At 45.7% G+C, this 23,173-nt stretch overlaps 1 protein-coding gene across 1 annotated transcript in view; it reads right to left on the reverse strand.

Moving 5' to 3' along the window:
* ZNF185 (zinc finger protein 185 (LIM domain)) overlaps positions 1-23,173 on the reverse strand; it is an 82,522-nt gene that overhangs the window by 28,977 nt on the left and 30,372 nt on the right. Inside the window, exon 20 of the mRNA XM_006874781.1 lies at positions 22,983-23,063. Coding sequence (XP_006874843.1) covers positions 22,983-23,063 — 81 coding nt within the window. The remainder of the gene's footprint in view (positions 1-22,982; positions 23,064-23,173) is intronic.

Below are 23,173 nucleotides of genomic sequence, written 5' to 3' on the forward strand. Positions count from 1 at the left end.
GCGTGGCAACAATAGTGAGGTTGGCCCAGGACGGGGCAGTGTTTCATTCTGCTGTGCATAAGGTCGCTATGAGTCGGTACCAACTCGAGGGCACCTAACAACAACAACAGTTGTAAATCTAAATGTTGGAGATTCTAATTTAGCCCAAGGCACTAGGTAACAAAGAACCTTTATCCACTTCTGGAAAATCAGTCATCTGAAACCTCCGGGTGTAAAGTTCCTCTCTGACATATATGCTAGTCGGCCCACTCGAAGTCTATGCATAGCACCATGTAGGTTGGCTAGAAGGTAGGATGGGAGTCCCTGGATGGTGAACATGGTCAATATGCCCAGCTGTTAATGGAAAGTTTGTAGGTTCTAGAATACTCAGAGGCGCTTTGGACGAAATGACTAGCAATATGCTTCTGAAAAATGAACACTGAAAACTACGTGGAGCACAGATCTCTGATGCATATAGGAATGTGAGAAGTCTAAATTGACAGCATGTCAGGTGGTTTCTTCATTGGAAGATGGAATCGAAGGTTCTGGATGGTGAACATGGGTGCTGTGTCCAGCTGCTCCCCAAACGTTTGTAGGTACCTAGTGAAGCTATGAGAGAAATGCCTGATGATTTACTTCCCAAAAACCAGACACATATGGGTTTGCCATGTCTCCAAATCAACTCCAGGGCAAGTTCTAGGTTGGTTGGAAGATGAGCTAGGAGTCTGTTGGTGGTGAATTTGACTGATGTGCCCAGATGCAAACTGAAAGGATAGAAGGTCTTATTTACCTAGCTGTGCTGTGGAAGAAAGGTCTAGCAAGATTTTCTAAACCTAGGCATTGTAACCATGTGGAGCACAGCTCTGCTCTCACACACATGGGGCTGCCAGGAGTTCCTGGTTGGTTTTTTGGAAAATGGCAGGAAATGAGACCTGAGGTGGTGGAAAGGTTTCTTGTGTCCTACTGCTAACAAAAGGTTAGAGGTCAGAATTTCCATAGTAGTGCAGTGGCAGAAAAGTCTGGAAATCTACTGCTGATAAATCATTGAAAACTCTGTGGAGCACATTTCTCCTCTGACACACATGGGGTCATCGTGAATTGAAGCTGATTTAATGGTTACCGGCTGGTTTCCTGGAAGTTTAGACAGGAGTTCCTCAGAGGTGGAAATGGTTTATGTGCACAGCTGCTAACTGAAATATTGGTGCTTTTAGTTTACCCAATGGTGCTGTGGAAGAAAGGTCTGCCAATCTTCTTTTTAAAATCAAGCATTGACAATCCTATGGAGCACAGTTATGCTCTGACACATATGGGGTTGCAAGAATCAGATTGGATTCAATGGTCGCTAGCTGCTTAGTTGGAAAACGGGAAGACAGGAGTCCCCACGTGTTGGAAATGCTTAAATCATTATGAGCAGATTTCATTTGCTAACTGTAAGATTGAATGTTAAAGTTTGTCCAGTGGTTCTGCTGTGGAAAGGTCTGGCAATCTACGTCTAATAAAGTACCCACTGAAAACCCTATGTAGCCCAGTTCTGCTCTGACACACAAAGGGTCACCATGAGTGGGAGTGGATTTAATGCTAATGGTTGGTTACCTAAAAGATGGCCCAGGAGACCATGGGTTGTGTAAATGTTTATATGTCTAGTTGCTAAGCTAAAGGTTGGAGATTCGATTTTAACCAGAGGCATTGGAAAAGGCGGCTGATCGATCTACTCTCACAAACCAGTCATGAGAAACCACTTGGAGAAGTATGCTTCTCTGACACACAGGGAGTCGCCATGAGTTGAAGTCCACTCAGTGGCAACTATCCCCTTTAGCCCATGGATACCTCCCAGTGTCCTTCCCTATCTTCATAGTCTTCTGCCAACTTGGATCTTCTTGTGCATTGCCGTCCCCTTGCTGTATATTGCCCTCACCAACAGGGAGCTAATGTGTGTCTATCCACTAGCCAGTGAATTACTCTTTCCTCCCTCCCACAATGCCCAATTTTTAAAAGCGGATCGCCAGGCCTTTCTTTCATGGTGCCACTGGGAAACTAGAACCTCCGGACATTTCGTGAGCAGCTGAATATACTAGCCATTTGCACCACATAGAGCCCTCTATCCCACCTTCCAATAAACAAGCCAAGTGACAACCAGTGGACTTGGACTTTTTCTACCTCCCTACAGCAGACCTATACTCCTCGGGATAGTCAATGGCTGATTTGGGGGAGGCAGATCACCAGATATTTCTTCCTCAGCACCACAGAGTAACCAGAATCTAAAAGTTTTAGGTTTTCAGCTATGCACATGAACCATGTTCACTACCCAGGGGTTCCTAGCCCATCTTCCAGCACACCAACAAATTTGCCACTGAGTCGACTTCAACACATGCCGACCCTATGTGTGTCATAGAACTATTGATCTCCAAGTGGTTTCTGATCCCTGATTTGTTAGTGTATTACCAGTTCTTTCTGAAGCAGTGCTTCTGGTTAAACTATAACCACCAACCTTTATCTTAGCAACAAGACACATAAATATTTGCACAACCCAGGGACTCCTATGCCATCTTCCAGTAACTCACCCAGTAGCTATGAAATCCATTTGCTCTCATGTATGCTAGAGCAGAACTGTGCTCCACAGCATTTTCAATGGCGAATTCGTTATGAGTAGATTTCCAGGCATTTCCTCAGAGGTACCACTGGGTACGTTTTAACGTTCTATCTTGCAGTTAGCAGCTGGGCACATGAATCATTTCCACCAACTGGAGACTCCTGTCCTCCCACCTTCCGATCAACCAACCAGTCATCCTTGAATCCACTCTGACTCCTGGTGACCCCATTGTATGTAAGAGCAGAACTGTGCTCCACAGGGTCATCAAAGTCTGAGTTTTGAAAGATTACCAGGCTTTTCTTCCAAAGCACCAGGGAGTAAACTTAAAACTCTAACCTTTCATTTCGTAACTGTGCACACACAAAAAAACAAAACCAAACCACAACACATTTCAACCACCCAGGGACTCCTAACCATCATCCAGGAAACCAACCAGTAGCCAATAAATCAACTTCAGCCCATGTGTGTCACAGGAGAACTGTGCTCCACAGGGTTCTCAATGGCTGAGTTAGAAGCAGGAGATTGCCACAGCACTATGGTGAAAACTCTGACCTCTAACCTTTTAGCTAGCAGCTGAGCACATGAAACCTTCCCTTCACCTGGGAACTCCTCTCTCCCATCTTCAAACAAACCTACCAGTGATCATGGACTCCACTGTGACTCTTGGAGACCCCGTGTGTATCAGAGTAGAACTGTGCTCCGCAGGGTTTTGAATGGTTGTTTTTCCTGAGCAGACTGTCAAGCATTCTTTCCACTCTAGAACCAACAGACTTTCCATTAACAGCTGGGTGCATCACCTATGTTCACCACTTTTTAGCCAGCCAGCATGGTGCCATATGTCAGCTTCGATCGTGGCAACGAAACAAATGTCAGAGAAGAACTGCACACCCAAAGGTTTCCCATGCCTAATTCTTTGGAAGTGGATCACCAGACCTTTCTTCTGTAGTGCTTCCAGTTAAACTAGAATCTCCAACGTTTACGTTAGCAACTAAACACATAAACCTAAGCAAAACCCAGAAACGCCCAGCCCATTTTTCAGTAAACCAACAAGTAGTCATAAAAATCACTTCGATTCATTGTGAATCCATGTAAGTTAGAGCAGAACTGTGCTCCACAGCGTATTCAATGACTGATTTATTAGAAACAGATCGCCAGGCCTTTCTTCTGCAGTGCCACGGTGGAAACTAAAACATTCAACCTTTTGATTCGCAGTTGTGTACATCAACCACATTACATTCATCATCCAGTTCATTCTATCCAATCTTTCAATGAACAAATTGGCCAACACACTGTCAATTTTGACTTCTCACATCCCCATATGTGACAAAGCAGAACTGAGCTCCCCAGTCATTTCAATGGCTAGTTTGGGGAGGTAGATTGTCAGGCTTTTCCTCTGCAGTATTACTGTGTAAGGCAGAAGCAGAAATCTTGCATTTAGAGGCTGGCCACATCAACAATTTCACCACCTTAGGACTCCTACGCTCCCATCTTCTAACCAACCAACCAATGATCAATTAATCGACTGGCTCCAATATGTGTCAGAGCAGACCTGTGCTCCACAGAGTTGTCAATGCCTGCTTTTTAAAAGAAGATTGCCAGTACGATCTTTCAGCTAGCAGCTGGGCACATAAACCATTTCCACCTCCCACTGACTCCTGAAAACCATCCAGAAACCATTAAGTCAACTTCAACTCACGGTGACCCCAGGTGTGTCAGTCAGTCAATGTAGAAACGTGCTCCACAGGGTTCTCAATAGCTATTTATCAGCAGTAGATTGCCAGACCTTTCTGCCACAGCTCTAATATGAAAACTCTGACCTCTAATATTTTGGTTATCAACTGGGTACACAAAACCTTTCCACCACCTGGGGACTCCTATCCTCCCATCTTTCAACCAACTTAACAGTGATTATTGAATCTACTCTGATTCTTGGCAACCCCACATGTGTCAGACCAGAACTTAACTCCAATCTTTTTTCAATACCTGTTTTTCAATAAATTGCCAGGACTTTCTTCCACAGCACCATTTGGTTAAGGAGAATTTCCTAACTTTCAGTTAGCAGCTTGATACATATATCAAATTCATCACTAAGAGATGAATTTCTACCCATATCTACCAACCCACCTACCAACCAACCTACAAGGTGCCCTGGAGTTAATTTTCACCCGTGGCAAACCCCTATGTGCCAGAGCACTATGTTCCAAGGAGTTTTCGATGCCTGTTGTTTTGGAAGTAGATCACGAGTGCTTTCTTCCACAGTGTCACTAGGTAAACTAGAACCTCCAAACGTTTGGGGAGCAGCTGAGCACATCAGCAATGCTCAGCATCTAGAACTTTCTATCCAATCTTCCAGTGAACAAACCAGCCGACATACTGTCACATTAGACTTCTCACATTCCCATCTGTGTCAGAGCAGAACTGTGCTCCACAGGGCTGTCAATGTTTTTTTTGGGTATCAGATTGCCAGGCTTTTCTTAGGCAGCACCTCTGGAAACTCTAAAACTTACAAACTTTCCATTAACAGCCGGGCACATCAAACATTCAGCAGCCAGGTAGTCCTACCCCACCTTAATCCACTTACATGTTGCCATGCAACGACTGGGATTGTGACAACCGAATATATTTCAAAGAAGAACTGAACTTTCAAACGTTTCTGATGCCTGATTTTTTATAATTGGACCACCAGTCCTTTCTTCTGTGTGACCTGTGGCTAAACAAGGCATTAAAATCACTTCAGACCATGGGAATCCACGTTGAGTCTGAGCAGAACTGTGCTCAACAGCATTTTCAATGGCTGAGTTATTGAAAGCAGATTGCCAGGCACCACTGGGAAAACTAGAATCTTCAAACTTTCGATTAGCAGCTGTGTACATCAACCAGGTTCACTACCCAGGACCTTCTATCCCATCTTTCAATGAACAATCCAACTAACATACTCTCAGAGTAGACTGCTCACATCCCCATAGGTGTCAAAATAGAACTGTGCTCCGCAGGGATTTTAATTGCTGACTTTTCAACGTTTTGGAGGTCTTTCTTCAGCAGATTAGAACCTCCAATCTTCCAGTTACAAGCTGGCCACATCAAGCATTTCCACAACCTGGGCCTTATCTTCCAAACAAACAAGCAGTGATTATAAATCAGCTGACTCCCGTCGACCTCATGTGTGACAGAGCAGAAGAGGGCTCCACAGGGTTTTTAATGCCTGATTTTTACAAGTGGTTCGCCAGGCCTTTCTTTCACGGTGACACTGAGAAAAACTAGAAACTCCAGACGTCTGGTGTGCAACTGGATATATCAACCATGTGCACCACAGAGGGCCTCTATCCCACCTTCCAGTCAACACACCAGGGGACATCCAGTGCGCTTGGACTCTTTTCGTCTCCATATGTGTCACAGCAGACCTGTGCTCATCAGGATATTCAGTGACTGATGTGGGGGAGGCAGCTAGCCAGGCATTTCTTCCTCCGCACCACAAAGTAAAGCAGAACCTAAAAGCTTTAGGTTAGCGGCTGGACACATCGACCAAGTTCCTATCCCATCTACCGATACACCAACAATTTGCCATTAAGTTGATTACCACTCATGGCAACCACTTGTGTGTCACATTGCTGTCTATGTGCTTTCTGATACCCGATTTGTTGGAATTACATCAACTGTACATTTTTATGCAGTGCCTCTGGCTAAACTAGAATCTCCAACCTTAAGCTTAGCAACGAGCCATATAATCATTTGCAAAACCTAGGGACTCGTAGCACATCTTCCAGTAAACCAACCAGTAGCCATTAAATCTCCTTTGACTCCTGGTGACCTTTGGTGTGTCAGAGTAGAACTGTGCTCCACAGGGTTTTCAATGTCTAATTTATTAGGAGTAGAATGCCAGGCCTTTCCTCAGCAGAACCACTGGACAAACTTGAATGTTCAATCTTGCAGTTAGCAGCTGATAAATAGCATTAAACATTTTTACCACCTGGGGGCTCCTGTCCTCGTGTTTTCCACTGTGATTCGTGGCGCCCCCACGTGTGTCAGAGCAGAACTGTGCTCCACAGGATTGTCAATGCCTGGTTTTAAGAAGATTGGCAGACCTTTCTTCCACAGTAGCATGGAGTATACCACAAATGCCAACCTTTCAGTTAGAAGCTGGGCACATCAACCAGTTCTATCACCTAGTGACTCCTGTCTAATCTTCTAGGAAACTAATAACCGTTAGGTCAACTTCAACACATGGTTATCCCATGTGTGTCAGAGGAGACCTGTGCTCCACAGGGTTTTCAATCGCCTATTCATTAGCAGTAGATCACCATGCCTTTCTGCCACTGCTTTACTATGAAAACTCTGACTTCTAACCTTTTGGTTAGCAGATGAGCACAGGAAGCATTGTGACCACCTGGGGACTCCTATCCTCCCATGCTGAGATCATTGCATCTCCTCTGACTCCTGACATCTAATGTGTGCCCGAACTGAACTGTGCTCCACAGGGTTTTCAATGCCTGGCCTTTGAAAAAGATCGCCAGGACTTTCTTCCTCAACACCACTGGGCACATCAACTATATTCACCACCAAGGGACTCCTAGCCTGTCTTCCAACCAACCTATAATTTGCACTGGAGGTGACGCTGATGCAAGGCAAAACCCTCTGTGTCAGAGAACCGCATTTTTTGAGAAGTAGATCAATAGTCTTTTTGTCCACAGTGTCAGTAGGTAAACCTGAACCTCCAAATTCTGGGGGAGCAGCTAGTCACATCAACCCTGGTCACCATACAGAAACAGCTATCCCATTTTCCAATGAACAAACCAGCCTACAGGCTCTTAATTTAGACTTCTCACATCCCCATATGTGTCATAGCAGAACTGTGCTCCACAGGGATTTCAAATTGCTGAATTTTCAGAATCAGATTGCCAGACCTTTCTTCAACAATACGGACTGAGTACTCAATAACCTAGAAATTTTCCATTACTGTCTAGGCACATCAACCGTGTTTACTATCCAGGGACTCCCATCCCACACTTTAGACAAACTACACGGTGCTATGCATCCACTTTGATTGGGCCAACTGCATAGATGTGAAAGAAAAACTGTACACCTAAAAGTTTCAGATGCCTGCTTTATTGGAAGTGGATAAAACTCATTTGGTCTGTAGTGCCTTGGGCTAAACTAGAATCTCCAACCTTTAGGTTTCCAACTACACACAAAAACATTTGCAAAATCCCGAGACTCCTAGTGCATCTTCTAGTAAAAAACAAAAAACTACAACGAGTAGTCATTCAAATCATTGTGATTCCACGTGAGTCAGAGCAGAACGGCACACCACAGCTTTTTCAATGGGTGATTGATTGGAAGCAGACTGCCAGACCTTTCTTCTGTAGTTAGCAACTGGTCACAACAACCATGTTCACCACCCAGGACCTTCTATCCCATCTGTTAATGAACAAACCAGCCGACATCGTGTTGATTTTAACCCTTACATCCACACGTGTGTCAGAGCAGAACCGTGCTGCTCAGGGATTTCAATTGCTGATTTATGGATATATCTTCCCAGTCCCTTCTTCTGCAGCACAGCTATGTCAACTAGAACCACAAATCTTAGAAACTGGGATTATCAACCGTTGCCATCACCTAGGGAGTCCTATTCTCTCATCGTCCAACCAACTAACCAACCAGTGATCAGTGAATGAACTCCTGGGAATCCCATGTGTGTCCGAGCAGAACTGTGCCAGGCCTTTCTTTCACAGCACAACTGGGAAAACGAGAAACCTTAACCTTTCGATTAGCACCTACGCACCACCACCACCTAAGAATTCAACCAGTAACCATTAAGTCAACTTCAACTCACAGTGACCCCATGAGTATCAGGGAGACACGTGCTCCACAGGATTTTCAGTGGGTGATTAATCAAAAGTGGCTGTCCAGGCCTTTCTGTCACAGCACACTGCCACACACCACTCAACTTTTGGTTGCCAGTTGGACACATGAACCCTTTCCACCATCTCAGGACTCCTTTCCTGCCATCTTCCAACACAACAACCAGCAACTCGTGGTAATCCCATGTGTGACAGACCACAACTGTGCTCCACAGGGTTTATAATGCCTGGAAAAGATCACCAGGCCTTTCTTCCACGGCACTGCTGGGTAAATCAGAACTTCCAACCTCTCAGTTAGAATCTGGGCACAACAACCAAATTCACCATCAAGGACCTCCTATCCCATCTTCCAAACAACCTAGAACTTGCCCTGGAGTTGACTTTGAGACACGGTAAACCCATATGTGTCAGCGAACAGCACTCCCTAGTTTTCCATGCCTGGTTTTTCTCCCACAGCTTCACTAGGTAAACCAGAACCTCCAAACGGTTAGGGAGCAGCTGGGCACTTCAACCATGGTCACCATCCAGAACTTTCTATCCCACCTTCCAATGAATAAACCAGCTAACATGCTGTCAATGTACAGTTCTCACATTCTGATACGTGTCAGAGCAGAACTCTGTGCCACAGGGTTTGTGGTGGCTGATTTTCCAGAAGCAGATTGCCAGGCATTTCTTCTGAAGCACCTCTGAGTTCTCTAGAACCTTCAAATAAAAGCTGGGCCCATCAACCATGTTCATCAACCAGAGGCTTCCATCCCACCTTTTGGTCAACCTACATGGTGCCATGGATTGACTACGACCGTGACAACCGCATAAATGTTGGAAAAGAACCGTACTCCCAAAGATTTCTTAGCCTGATTATTTGGAAGTGGATCACCAGTCCTTCCTTCTGCAGTGCTTCTGGCTAAACTAGAATCTCCGACATTTAGATTAGGAAGAGACACACATAAACATTTGCCCAGCACAGGAACTCCTAGTGAATCTTCCAATCAGCCAACTGGTAGCGCTTAAAATCATGTCCTCTCACGGTGAATCTCCACGAGTCAGAGAACTGTGCTTAAAAGCCTTTTCAATGGCTGAGTGGTTGGAAGCAAATCGCCAGGCCTTTCTTCAGCAGCACCACGGGGGAAGACAGAATATTCAACCCTTTGGGTTAGCAGTTGGGCCCATGAGCAATGTTCTTCATTCAGGACTTTATATCCCATCATCCAATGAACACAGCAGCTGTGGATTTTAGCTCCTGACATAGCCATATGTGTCAGAGCAGAACTGTTTCCCACAGCGATTTCAATTGCTGATTGGGGGAGTATATAGCTAGTCCTTTTTCTGCGGCACTACTGTGTAAACTAAACCGCTAATGTTTCCATTGCAAACTGGGCACATCAACCATTTCCAGCACCTGAGGACCCCTATCCTCCCACCTTCCAAACAAACAACCAGTGATCCGTGACATCCACAGATCTCTGGTGACCCCACGTGTTTCAGAGCAGAACTGTGCTCCACTCTGCAGGGTTTTCAATGCCTGAATGTTAAAAGTGGATTTTTCACCGTGCCACTGGGAAACTAGAACCTCTAGACAGTCAAGGAGCAGCTGGATATATTAACCATTTGCAATACATAGGGCTTTCTACCCCACCTTCCTGTGAACAAACCAGGTGACACCCAGTGCGCTTGGACTCTTTGTATCTTCAGGAGTCAGAATAGACCTGCACTCCTCAGGCTCCTCAGTGGCTGATGTGAGGGAGGCACATAGCTAAGCCTTTCCTCCCCAGCACAACTGAGTAAACCTGAACCAAAAGGCTTCAGTTAGTTAGCAGCTGGTTACATCAGTCTGCTTCACTGCTCAGGGGTCCTTTCCCATCTTCTAACCAACTCCAAGTGCTTTCTGACGCCTGATTTGCTGGAAGTAGATCATCATGCCTTTCTGACGCAGTGCCTCTGGCTAAACTAGAACCTCCAACCCTTAGCTTAGCAACTACACACCGAAATAGCTGCACAACCCAGGGACTCATTAACCATCTTCCAGTGAACCAATGTATTGTTGTTGTTGTTTAATGCCATCGAGTCGGTTCCGACTCATAGTGATTCTGTATACGGTTTCCAAGGAGTGGCTGGAGAGTTTGAACGGCCAACCTTGTTATTCAAAGTGACCTTGTTTGTGGTCCAGTGCTTTATCCGTCAGCAGTACATCACTAAAGCAAACTCTTGTTGTTGTTAAGTGCCATCGAGTCAGTTCCGACCCACAGTGACCCTGCATACTGTTTCTGAGGAGCAGCTGGCGAGCCTGAACCACCAACCATGTAGTTCAAACCAACTTTGCAGTCCAGTGTGCTAACCAACAGCGCCATAGCCATTAACTCCACTTCAGCTCATGGTGACCCTTTGTGTGTTAGAGCAGAACTGTGCTTCTCAGGGTTCTCAAGGTCTAATTCATTAGCAGTAGATTGCCAAACCTTTCCTCTTTAGAACCACTGAGTAAACTTTAATATTCAATCTTGCAGTTAGCAGTTGGGCACAAGAAACATTTCAACCACCTGGGAACTCTCATCCTCCCATCTTTCAACCAATCAAGTTGTGATCATTGATTCCACTCTGGCTCCATGCGATCCCATGTGTGTCAGAGCAGGACTGTTCTCCACAGGGTTTTCAATGCCTGGTTTTAAGAACAATTGCCAGGTCTTTCTTCAGCAGCACTACTGGAAAATGAGGACTTCCAACCTTTAGTTACCATCTGGGCCCAACAACCAAATTCACCACCAAGGGACTCCTATCCCATCTTCCAAACAACCTATTGTTTGTCCTTGAGTTGACCTTGACACATATCAAACTTGTCTGTGTCAGATAACTGTCCTCCACAGATTGAACATGCCTATTTTGGGGGAAGTACATCACCAAGCCTTTTTTCCACAGCGTCACTAGGCATACTAGAACCTACAAATGTTTGGGGAGCAGTTAGGCACATCAGCCATATTCACCATTCAGAACTTTCTATTCCATCTTCCAATGAACAAATCAGTTGGCATGTTGTCAATTTCAACCTCTCACATCCCCATATGTGTCAGAGAAAATCTGCGCTGCACAGGGTTTTCAGTGGTTGCTTTTTCAAAAGCAGATTGCCAGGCATTTCTTCCGCAGCACATCTGAATTGGAAGCTGGCAGGATTTGTTGTTGTTGTTAAGTGCCATTAAGTCAGTTCCGACTCATAGCGAACCTGTAAAGGTTTTCTAAGGAGCGGTTCTAGTTGACGTACTTGTGCTGCAGAAGAAAGGGCTGGGTATATACATCCATAAACCAGTAATTTATGGATGTATATTCCTAGCCCTTTCTTCCAGAATATACATCCATAAATCAGCAGTACACTCATAAATCCAAATCTCCAACACGAGTTTAAAAATGAGACACATAAACATTTGCACAACACAGGAACTCCTAGCCCATCTTTCAGTAAACCAACAAGTAGCCCTTAAAATCACTTTGACTCGTGGTAAATCCATGTGAATCAGAGCAGAACTGTACTCCACAGCATTTTCAGTGTCTGAGTTATTAGAAGCAAATAGCCAGGCTTCTCTTCTGCAGCACCACTGTGGAAACTAGAATATTCAACCTTTCCGTAGCTAAGTGGACATATCAGCCTTCTATCTCATCGTCCATTTGAACAAATGAACACACATACTATCTGTGTGTCAGAGCAGAACACAGAGATTTCAATTTCTGATTCATGGAAATGTAACGCCAGTCCTTTCTTCTGTAGCGGTGCTGTGGAGTCGGTTCCGACTCTTAGCGACCCTGTATAGGCTTTCCGAGGCTGTAAATCCTTACGGGAGCCGACAGCCTCATCTTTCTTCCGTGGAACGGCTGGTAGTTTCAAACTGCTGACCTTGAGGTTCGCAGTCCGACTCGTAACCACTACGCTACCGGAGCTCCTTCTGCAGCAGTACTGTGTAAACTAGACCCTCCAATCTTTCTGTTACACGCTGCGCACACCAACAACTACCAGCACACCAACAACTCCTATCCTCCCATCGTCAGGTCTATCTGCCATAGCCACACTAGGCAAAGGAACACTTCTAACCTCTCAATCAGCATCTGGGCACAACAACCAACATATGTCAGAGAAGAATGTTACACCCACAGATTTCTGATGCCTGACTTTTGTGCTTGTGACTTAATTAGAATCCCCAATAGTTAGGTTAGCAAGTAGATATATTATTATATGCACAACCCCGGGGCAACTAGCCCATCTTGTTGGAAACCAACTTGTTGATGTTGTTGTTAAGTGCCCTCAAGTCGGTTTCAACCCATAGTAACTCTGTATAGGGTTTCCAAGGAACAGCTGGTGAGCTTGAACCGCCAACCCTGCTGTTCAAACCGACTCTGCAGTACAGCAAACCAGGACTCTGGAAACCAACTAGCAGCCATTAAAATTACTTTGACTCATGGTGAAGCCATGTGAGTCAGAGCAGTACTGTGTTCCACAGCATTTTCAATGACTAATTTATTGGAAGCAGATCGCCAGGACTTTCTTTTGCAGCACCACCGGGGAAATGAGACTATTCAATCTTCTGGTTAGCCATTGGGCAAATCAACCATGTTCAACATTCAGGACTTCTAGCCCATCTTCCAATGAACAAACCAGCCGGCATACTCTTAATTTTAACTGCTCATACTCCCATATGTGTCAGAGCAGAAGTGAGGCTCACAGGAATTTCAGTTGGTGCTTTTTGTAAGGATAATGCCAGCCTGTCTTCTGCAGCAATGCTGTGTCAACTGGAATCATTAATCTTGCAGTTAGGAGCTGGGCACACCAACCATTTCCACCATCTGGGGATTCTTATCTTCCCATTTTCCAACCAAACAACTAGTGATCATTGAATCAACTGACTCCTGGAGACCCTATGTGCGTCAGAGTCGATCTGTGTTCTACAGCGTTTTCTATAGCTGATTTATTGGAATGTATATTGCCAGGCCTTTCTTCTGCAGCACCACTGAGAAAACTAAAATACTCAAGTTTTTGGTTGGTAGCTGGGCATATCAACCAGGTTCAACATCCGGGACCTTCCATCCAATCTTCCAATTCACAAAGCAGTCAACATACTGTCGGTTTTGTCTCCTTACATTCCCATATGTGTCAGAGCAGAACTCCTATCCTCACATCTTCCAACCAAACAACCAGTGATTGTTGAATCGACAGACTCCTGACATCCCAATGTGTGTCAGAATAGAACTGTGCTCATATGGTTTTCAATGCCTGGTTTTTAAACGAGGATCATGAGACCTTTCTTTCATGGTGCCACTAGGCAAACTAGGACCTCTGGATGTTTGGTGACCATCAGGATATACCAATCATTTGCACCACATAGGACCTCCTATCCCACCTCACAATGAGCAAACCAAGTGATATACAGTGAACTTGGACTCTGCATCTCTGTATGTGTCACGGCATACCTATGCTCCTCAGGACATTATATGGCTAATTGAGAGGAGAAAGATTGCCAGGTCTTTCTTGCTCAGCACCATTGAGTAAAGCCTTTAGGCTAGTGGCTGGGCACAGTAACCATGATCACTACCCAGGGGATGCTACCCATTCTTCCAGTCAACCAATAAGTTGCCTAAGAATCCACGTAAACTCATAGCGACCCCATGTGTGTCAGAGAAGTATTTTTCTCTAAATAGTTTTTGATGTCTGACATACTGGAAACAGATCATCAGTCCTTTCTTATGCAGTGCCTCTCGCTAAAACAGAACCTGTGATCAGTAGCTTAGCAACTAGACACATAAACATTTGCACAACCCAGGATCTCCTGACCCATCTTCCAGTAAACCAACTGTTCTTGTTGTTGTTAAGTGCAGTTGAGTCGGTTCCGACCCATAGCAACCCTGTATAGGGTTTCCAAGGAGCAGCTGGTGAGCTGGAACCATTGACCTTGCAGTTCAAACGGCTTTGCAGGCTGGCACATTAACCCACAGCGCCACACCAGGACTCCATAAACCAACTACTAACCATTAAGTTCACGTCAACTCATGTGTTATAGCAGAACTGTGCTTCAACAGAGTTTTCAACGTCTAATTTATTAGGAGACGATTCCCATGCTTCCCTCGGCTACGCCACTGGGTAAACGTCAACATTCAATCTGGGCACATTAAACATTTCCACAACCTGGGGTCTCCTAGCCTCCCATCTTGCAACCAACCAACCAATAATCAATGAATTGACGGACTCATGGAGACCCTGTATGCATGAGAGCAGAACTGGACACCACAGGGTTGTCAAGGCCTGATTTTTAAAAAAGATAGCCTGGCCTTTCTTCCACAGCACCACTGGGTAAACTAGAAACACCGACCTTTTGGTTAGCATCTAGACACATAAACCATTTCCACTTCCAAGGGAATCCTATCCCGTCTTCCAGAAAACCAACCAGTAACCATTAAGTCTATTTTAACTCATGGTGACCCCATGTGTGTCAGAAAAGAAATGAGCCCCATGGGGTTTTCAATGGCTGGTTTACCAGCAGTAGACTGCCACATCATTCTGCCACAGAACTACTTGGAAAACTCTGACCTTTTGGTTGGCAGCTCGGTACAGAAACATTTCCACCACCTGGGGATCCATATCCTCACATCTTCCAATCAACCAACCAGTGATCACTGATTCAGATCTGACTCCTGGTGACCCCAGATGTGTGAGAGCAGAACTGTGCTCGCAGAGTTTTCAATGCCTGGTTTATAAATGATCTTCCATAGCCCTGCTGAGTAAATGCGAACTTCCAACCTTTCGGTTAGCCTCTGGGCACATCAACCAAATTCAGCACTCAGGGATTCCTAGCCCATCTTCCAAACAACCTACAAGTTGACTCACAGGAAACCCATATGTGTCTGTGAATGGTGCTCCATAAAGTTACCCATGTCTGGCTGCTTAGAAGTCAATCACCTCTAAACTTTGGGGGAGCAGCTGTGGACATCAACCAGGTTTACCATCCACACTCATCCCTTCTTTCAATGAGCAGATCAGTCAACATGCTGTCAGTTTAGACTTCTCACATCCCCATATGTGTCAGAATAAACTCTGCTTCACAGATGATCAAACGGTTGATTTTTCAGGAGATTGCCAGGCCTTTATTCCACAGTACCTCTGAGTACTCTAGAACCTACAAACTTTCCATTAACAGCTAGGCACAACAGCCATGTTCACCACCAACATGGTGCCATGTCTCAACTCTGATTGTGGCAACTGCATCGATGTCAGAGAATTCTACACCTGAAGGTTTCTGATGTCTAATTTTGTGCAAGTGGATCACCAGTCCTTTTTTCTGTAGTGCATCTGGCTCATAAGAATCTCCAACATTTAAGTTAGCAACTATACACATAAGCATTTGCATAACGCAGGGACTCCTAGCTCATTTTCCAGTAGACCTACTAGTAGCCATTAAAGTCACTTGGACTCATAGTGAAGCTAAGTGAATCACAACAGAACCGTGCTCCACAGCATTTTCAATCGCTGATTTATTGGAAGCAGATCACCAGGCCTTTCTTCTGCAGTGCCACTGAGGAAACTAAAACAGTCAACCTTTCAGTTAGCACATCAACCATATATTCACCATCCAGAATATTCTAGCCTATCTTCCAATGAACAAACCAGCCAACATACTGTAGATTTTGACTCCTCACATTCCTCTATGTGTCCGAGCAGAATTGTGCTCCACAAGGATTTCAGTTGCACTACAGTATAAACTAGAACTACCAATATTTCAGTTAGAAGCTGCCACAGCAACAGTCTTGGCCATCTGGGAATCCCTGTCATCCCATCCTCCAACCAACCAGCCAGTGATCATCGAAACTACTTTGACTCTTGGTAACCCCATGTGTGTCAGAGCAGAACTGTGCTCCATAGAGCTGTCAATGTATGGTTTTAAAAAGATGGTCGCCAGGCCTTTCTTCCACAGCACCACTGGGCAACTGGATACATCACCACATAGGGCCTTCTATCACACCTCCCAATGGAGCAAACCAAGAGACAGCCAGTGGACTTGGACTCTTTGCATCTCAACATGTGTCAAAAAGGTCTATGCTCCTCAGAATATTAAATGATTTCTGCTGGGGAGGCAGGTTACCAGGAACTTCTTCCTCAGCACCCTGGAGTAGCCCACCACCTAACAGCCTTAGGCTAGCAGCTAGGCACATCCATCATGTTCACTACCCAGGGCTTTCTATCTTATCTTCCACGAACCTTCAAGTTGTCCCTGAGTCCATTTCAACTCATGGCATATCATGAGTGGCAGAGAAGTGGTTTCTGATGCCTGATTTGTTGCAAGTAGATAACCAGTCCTTTCGGATGCAGTGCTTCTGGCGTAACTAGAACCTCCAAACTTTAGCTAAGCAACTACACACAGAAGTATCTGCATAACCCAGTGACTCCAAACCCACTTTCCAGAAAATGAAGCAGTAGCTATTAAATCCACTTCAACTCAGGGTGACTCTGTGTGTCAGAGCAGCTCGAGGCTCCACAGGGCTTCCTATGGCTAGTTTATTGTAGTAGGTTGCCAGGCCTGTCCTACGCAGTACCACTGGGTAAACATTAACATTTATTCTTGCAGTTAGCAGCTGGGCACATTAACCATTTCCAACACCTGGGAATTCCCAAACTCCCATCTTCTAAGTAACCCGCCAGTGATCACTGAATCCACTCTGACCCCTGCCAACACCATGGATGTCAGACTAGGGCTGGGTGCCACAGGGTTTGCAATTTCTGTTTAAAATAATAATAATAGCCAGGCCTTTCTTATAAAGCACCATTGGGTAAATGGGAACTTCCAATCTCTGGGTTAGCACCTGGTTATATCAACAAAATTCACCACCAAGGGACTCCTAGCCCATCTTCCAACCAACATACAAGTTGCCCTGGAGTTGACTTTAACGCATGCCAAACCGTCATGTTTGAGGGAACTGCGCTCCATAGCGTTGACCATGCTTGTTGTTTTGGAAGTCGATCACCAGGACTTTCTTATGCAGTACCTCTGGCTAAACTAGAACCTCCAAATGTTTGGGCAGCAGTTGGGCACATCAACCATTTTCATCAATCAGACCAGGCAACATGCTGTCAATTTAGACTACTCACATCCCCATATGTGTCAGAGCAGAACTGCATTCCACAGGGCTTTCATTGGTTGCTTTTTCAGAAGAGGATTGCCAGGCCTTTCTTCCATAGCATCTGTGAATATTCTAGAACCTATACATTTTCTATTAGCAGCTGAGCACGTCAACCATGTTCACCACCCAGGGATTCTTACTCTACCTACTAGCCAACCTACATGGTATCATGTGTGTCAGAGCAGAACTGTGCTTCACAGGGTTGTCAAAACCGAATTTTAAAAAGAAGATTCCCAGGCCTTTCTTTTGCAGCACCACTGGATAAACTAGAAATTCCAACCTTTCAGTTAGCTGGGCACATTCCCAGCTGGTGAGCATTCCCACCACCCACAGATTCCCATCCTCTAGTAAACCAACCAGCAGCCATTAAGCAAACATTAAGTCACAGTGACCCACGGGTGTCAGAGGAGAAACATGCTCCACAGGGTTTCCAATGGCTGATTTCTCAGCAGTAGATTCCAGGCCTTTCTGCCACAGCACTACTATGGAAACTCTGACCCATAACCTTTTGGTTAGCAGCTGAGCACACGGAACCTTTCACAACCTGGGGACTCCTCTTCTCCCAACTTCCAAACAACCAACCAGCCAGTGATCACTGACTCCACTCTGACTCCTGACGACACTCTGTATGTCAGAGCAGAACTGTGCTCCAGAACTGAGCTCCCTGGGCTTTCGTTGTTCTTCCTTCCACAGCCCCACTGAGTAAATCAGAACTTCCTTCCTTTCAGTTAGCATCTGGTCACATCAACCGTATTCACCATCCAGGAACACCTACCCCATCTACTAACGAACCTACAAGCTGTGCTCATATGTGTCAGGAAGCTAAGTTTCCTAGAGTTTCCCATGCCTACTTTTTAGAAGTAGATCACCATTCCTTTCTTCCACAAAATTACTAAGTAAACTAGAACCTTGAAATGCTTGAGAAGCAGCTGGGTACACCAACCAAATTCACAGTCCATCACTTTCTAGCTCATCTTCAGGCATGCTGTCAATTTAGACTTCGCACATCCCCAAAACAGTTAGAGTAGAACTGTGCACCACAGTGTTTCCAATGGCTGCGTTTTGGGAAGAAGACTGCCAGATCTTTCCTCCGCATCACATCTGAGTTCTCTAGAATCCACAAACTTTCCATTAGCAACTGGCCACATCAACCATGTTCACCACCCAGGAACTCCGGTTGTTGTTGTTATGTGCTGTGGAGTCTCTGCCAACTCATAGCAACCATGTAAAGGGTTTCCGAGGCTATAAATCTTTACGGGAGCAAACAGCCTCATCTTTCTCCCACGGAACAGCTGGTAGTTTCAAACTGATGACCCTGAGGTTAGCAGCCTGATTCGTAACCACTACGCTACCAGAGCTCCTATCCCACCTTTTAACTGAAGTACATGGTGCCACGCATCGACTTCCGTCATAGCAACTGAATAGATATCAGAGAAGAACTGTCTATCTGAAGCCTCTGTCGTGCCTCTGGATAAGCAAGAATCTCCAACCTTCAGGTTAACAACAAGATAGAATAATATTTGCAAAACCCAAAGACTCCTAGTCCATGTTCCAGTAAACCAACAAGTAGCCGTTAAAATCATTTTGACTCATGGTGAGTCCATGTGAGTCAGAGTAAAATTGTCCTTCACAGCATTGTCAATGGTTGAGTTATTGGAAGATTACCGGGCCTTTCTTCTGCAGCACCATTGGTAAAATTAGACTATTCAACTGCACAGTGAGCAACTGAGTATGTCAACCACATTCACCACCCAGAACCTTCCATCCCATTTTCCAATGAACAAACCAGTGGACGAACTGTCGATTTTGACTCCTCACATGCCAGTGTCTAAGCAGAACTGTACTTCACAGAATTTCAACAGCTGATTTTTTAGAAGCATATTGCCAGGCCTTTATTCTGCAGGACGACTGTGTAAACTGGAACCACCAATCTTTCAGTTAAGAGCTGGCCACATCTTTCTATCACCTGTGGACTCCTATCCTGCCATCTATCACCAAACAATCACTAATCATTGAATTGACTATCCTCTGGCAACTCCATGTGTTTCAGGGCAGAACTGTGCTCCATAAGGTTTTCAAAGCCTGATTTCTTCACTGTCAATGGGCAAACTTGAACCTCCAGATGTTTGGTGAGCAGCTGGATATATCATCTGTTGGCACCACACAGGGCCTTTTATCCCACCTTCCAATGGACAGACCAGGTGACATCCAGTGAACTTGGACTCTTTGCATCTCCATATGTGTCACAGCAGACCTGTGCTCCTCAGGCTACGCAGTGGCTGATTTGGGGAGGCCGATCCCAGGGCTTTCTTCCTCAGCACCACCAGAACCTAAAAGCTTCAGATTAGTGGCTGGACACATCATCCATGTCCACTACCTATGGGTTCCTATCGCATTTTCAAGCAACCAACAAGGTGGCATTGAGTTGATTTCAACTCATAGTGACCCCATGCGTGTCAGAGAAGTATTGTTTTCCAAGTAGTTTATGATGCTTGATTTATTGGAAGAAGATCACCATGCCTTTCTTATGCAGTGCCTCTGGCTACACTGTAACCTCAAACCTTTACCTTAGCAATTGCACAGGTAAACACTTGCACAAAACAGGGACTCCTAGGTCATCTTCCAGTAAACCAACCTGTAGTCATTAAATCCACTTGGACTCATGATCCTTTGTGAGTCACAGCAGTACTGTGCTCCACAGGGATTCCAATGGCTCATGTATTAGGAGGAGATTTCCAGGTGTTTCCCCTGCAGTAACACTGGCTGAACTTTAACATTCAATCTTTCAGTTATCAGCTGGGCACATGAACCATTTCCACCACCCGGGGACTTCTATCCTCTCATCTTCCAATTCGCCAACCTGTGATCACTATGGCCACTTTAACTCCTGGTGACCCCGTGTGTGTCAGAGCAGAACTGTGCTCCACAGGCTTCTCAATGTCTGATTTTGAAAAGAAGACTGCCCGGCCTTTCTTCCGCAGCACCACTGGGTTAAATAGAAACCCCATCCTTTCAGTAAGCAGCTGGGCACATGAACCATTTCCACAACCCCGGGACACCTACCCCATCTTGCAGGAAACCAATCAGAAACCCTTAAGTCAAGTTCAACTCAGGGTGATCCCATGTGTGTCAGAGGGGAAATGGGCTCCACAAGGTTTTCAATGATTGGTTTATCAGCAGTAGATTGCCAGGTCTTTCTGCCACAGCACTCTACTATGAAAACTCTGACCTCTAACCTTGTTAGCAGCTGGGCATACACCACCACCTGGGGACTCCAATCCTGTCATTTCCCAGTCAACCAACCAGTGATCATTGAATCCACCGTGACTCCTGCCGATCCCATGTGTTTCAGAGAAGAACTGTGCTCCACAGGGTTTTGAACGCCTGGTTTTAAAAACATCACCAGGCCTTTCTTCCACAGCACTACTGGCTAAATAAGAACTTCCAACATGTCAGTTAGTATATGAGCACATCAACCAAATTCACCACCAAGGGACTCCAACCACATCTTCCAACCAACCGACAAGCTGCCCTGGACGTAACTTTGGGGCATACCAAACCAGTCTGTGTCCAATAACTACGCTCCATAGGGTTTTCCCTGCCCGATTTTTTGGAAGTAGATCACTAGACCTTTGTTCCACAGACTCACTAGGTAAATTAGGACCTTGACATGTTTGGGAATGCTGGGCACATCAGCCACCATGTTCACCATCCAGAGCCTTCTATCTCATCTTCCAATGAACAAACCAGCTAACATGCTGTCAATTGAGATTCCTCACATCCCCACACGTGTCCAAGCAGAACTGTGCTCCACAGGGTTTTCAGTGGTAGATTTTTAAGAAGCAGATTGCCAGGCATTTCTTCCACAGCACCTCTGAGTACTCTAGAACCTACAAACTTTTCATTAACAGCTGGGTGCACCAACCATGTTCACCACCCAGGGACTCCCATCCCACCTCTAACTCAGCCTACTCGGTGCCATGTGTCAACTTCAATCATGGCAACTGCACATATGTCAGAGAAGAACTGTACACTCAATGGTTTCTGGAAGTGTGATCACCAGTCCTTTCTTCTGTACCACCTCTGGTTCAACTACAATCTACACCCTTGAGGTTACCAACTAGACCCTTAAACATTTGCACAACCCAGGGACTCCTAGTCCAGTTTTCAGTAAAACAACTAGAAGCCATTAGAATGACTTGACCCATGATGAATCCATGTGAATCAGAGAACTGTGCTCCACAGCATTTCCAATACCTGAGTTATTGGAAGCAGATCACCAGATCTTTCTTTTGCAGCACCTCTGTGGAAAATCAAAGGCTGCGCTCTTTGATCTCATATTTTGGACATATTGTCAGGAGGGAACAGTCGCTGGAGAAGGATATCATGCTTGGTAAGATGGCGGGTCGGAGAAAAAGAGGAAGACCCCCAACGAGATGCAATGGTCAGGTGGCAGCATTGATGGACTCAAACGTGGCAACAGTAGTGAGGTTGGCCCAGGATGGGACATTGTTTCGTCCTGTTGTGCATGGGGTCGCTATGAGTCGGTTCCGACTCGATGGCACCTGACATCAAAAACTGTGGAAACTAGAGTATCCAAATTTTGATTAGCAGTGGGCATTCGATCTCATCTTCAAACGAACCAATCAGCCTACATACCGTTGATTTTGACTCCTCCCATCCCCATATGGATCAGAGCAGAACTGGACTGCGCAGGGTTAGCCATGCCTGATTCTTAAAACAAGATTGCGAGGCCTTTCTTCCAAAGCACCACTGGGTAAACTCTAAATACCAACCTTTTAGTTCACAGCTGGGTGCATAAAGTAATCTTTCAAGAAACCAACCAGTAATCAGTAAGTCAGCTTCAACTCCTGGGGAGTCTGTGTGTATCAGAGAGAAACATGGCCCACAGGGTTTTCAATGGCTGAGTTATTAGTAGATGCCAGGGCTTTCCGCCAGAGCACGACTAGGAAAATTCTGGTTTCTAACCTTTTGATTAGCAAGTGCGCACACGTAGGGTACTGTCAGGAAGCACAGGACTAAAACACCAACAATGACAGGCTACTAACGTCAGGAATTTGTGTCATCACACATGTGCTCAAGTGAGGTATGTTGGTGCAATGGGCAGGGCATGTGGTTGAAGAGAGGGGATCCAAGTTCCGGAACAGAGTGGGCTCACAAGGGGGTCCCCGTAAAGGGGGCTGCTCTAGGATCCCAGAGAAGACAGAGTCTATGGTGCACAGGGCAGCAGCATCCGAGGACAGGAGCACTCGATAATGGCACCAAACCAGGAAAGCAGGAGATAACACGGGCTCCCCGCGGGGCAAGTAAGCCACCTGTCCCCCCACCCCCCACCCCATACACAGCTTCTCAGGGCAGGCTGTGGAAGAGACGCCCTGGGCTGCTCTCACCTGCTGTAGCATGTAGGCAACAGCTTCCTGGAAGAGACTTCACTGCTGTTGGTGCACTGCTTCACGAAGACGACCCCTCTGCTGCAGAGACAGCCCCACAGGGCCCAGGGGGGGTCAGCCGTGGGACTTGCTTCCAGACGCCAGGTTCCCCTTGGCCCCCTTCCCTGGAGACACTCCGCCCCAGGAAGCCC

Source organism: Chrysochloris asiatica, unplaced genomic scaffold, assembly GCF_000296735.1.
Source record: "Chrysochloris asiatica unplaced genomic scaffold, ChrAsi1.0 scaffold00301, whole genome shotgun sequence".
Taxonomy (NCBI): Eukaryota; Metazoa; Chordata; class Mammalia; order Afrosoricida; family Chrysochloridae; genus Chrysochloris; species Chrysochloris asiatica.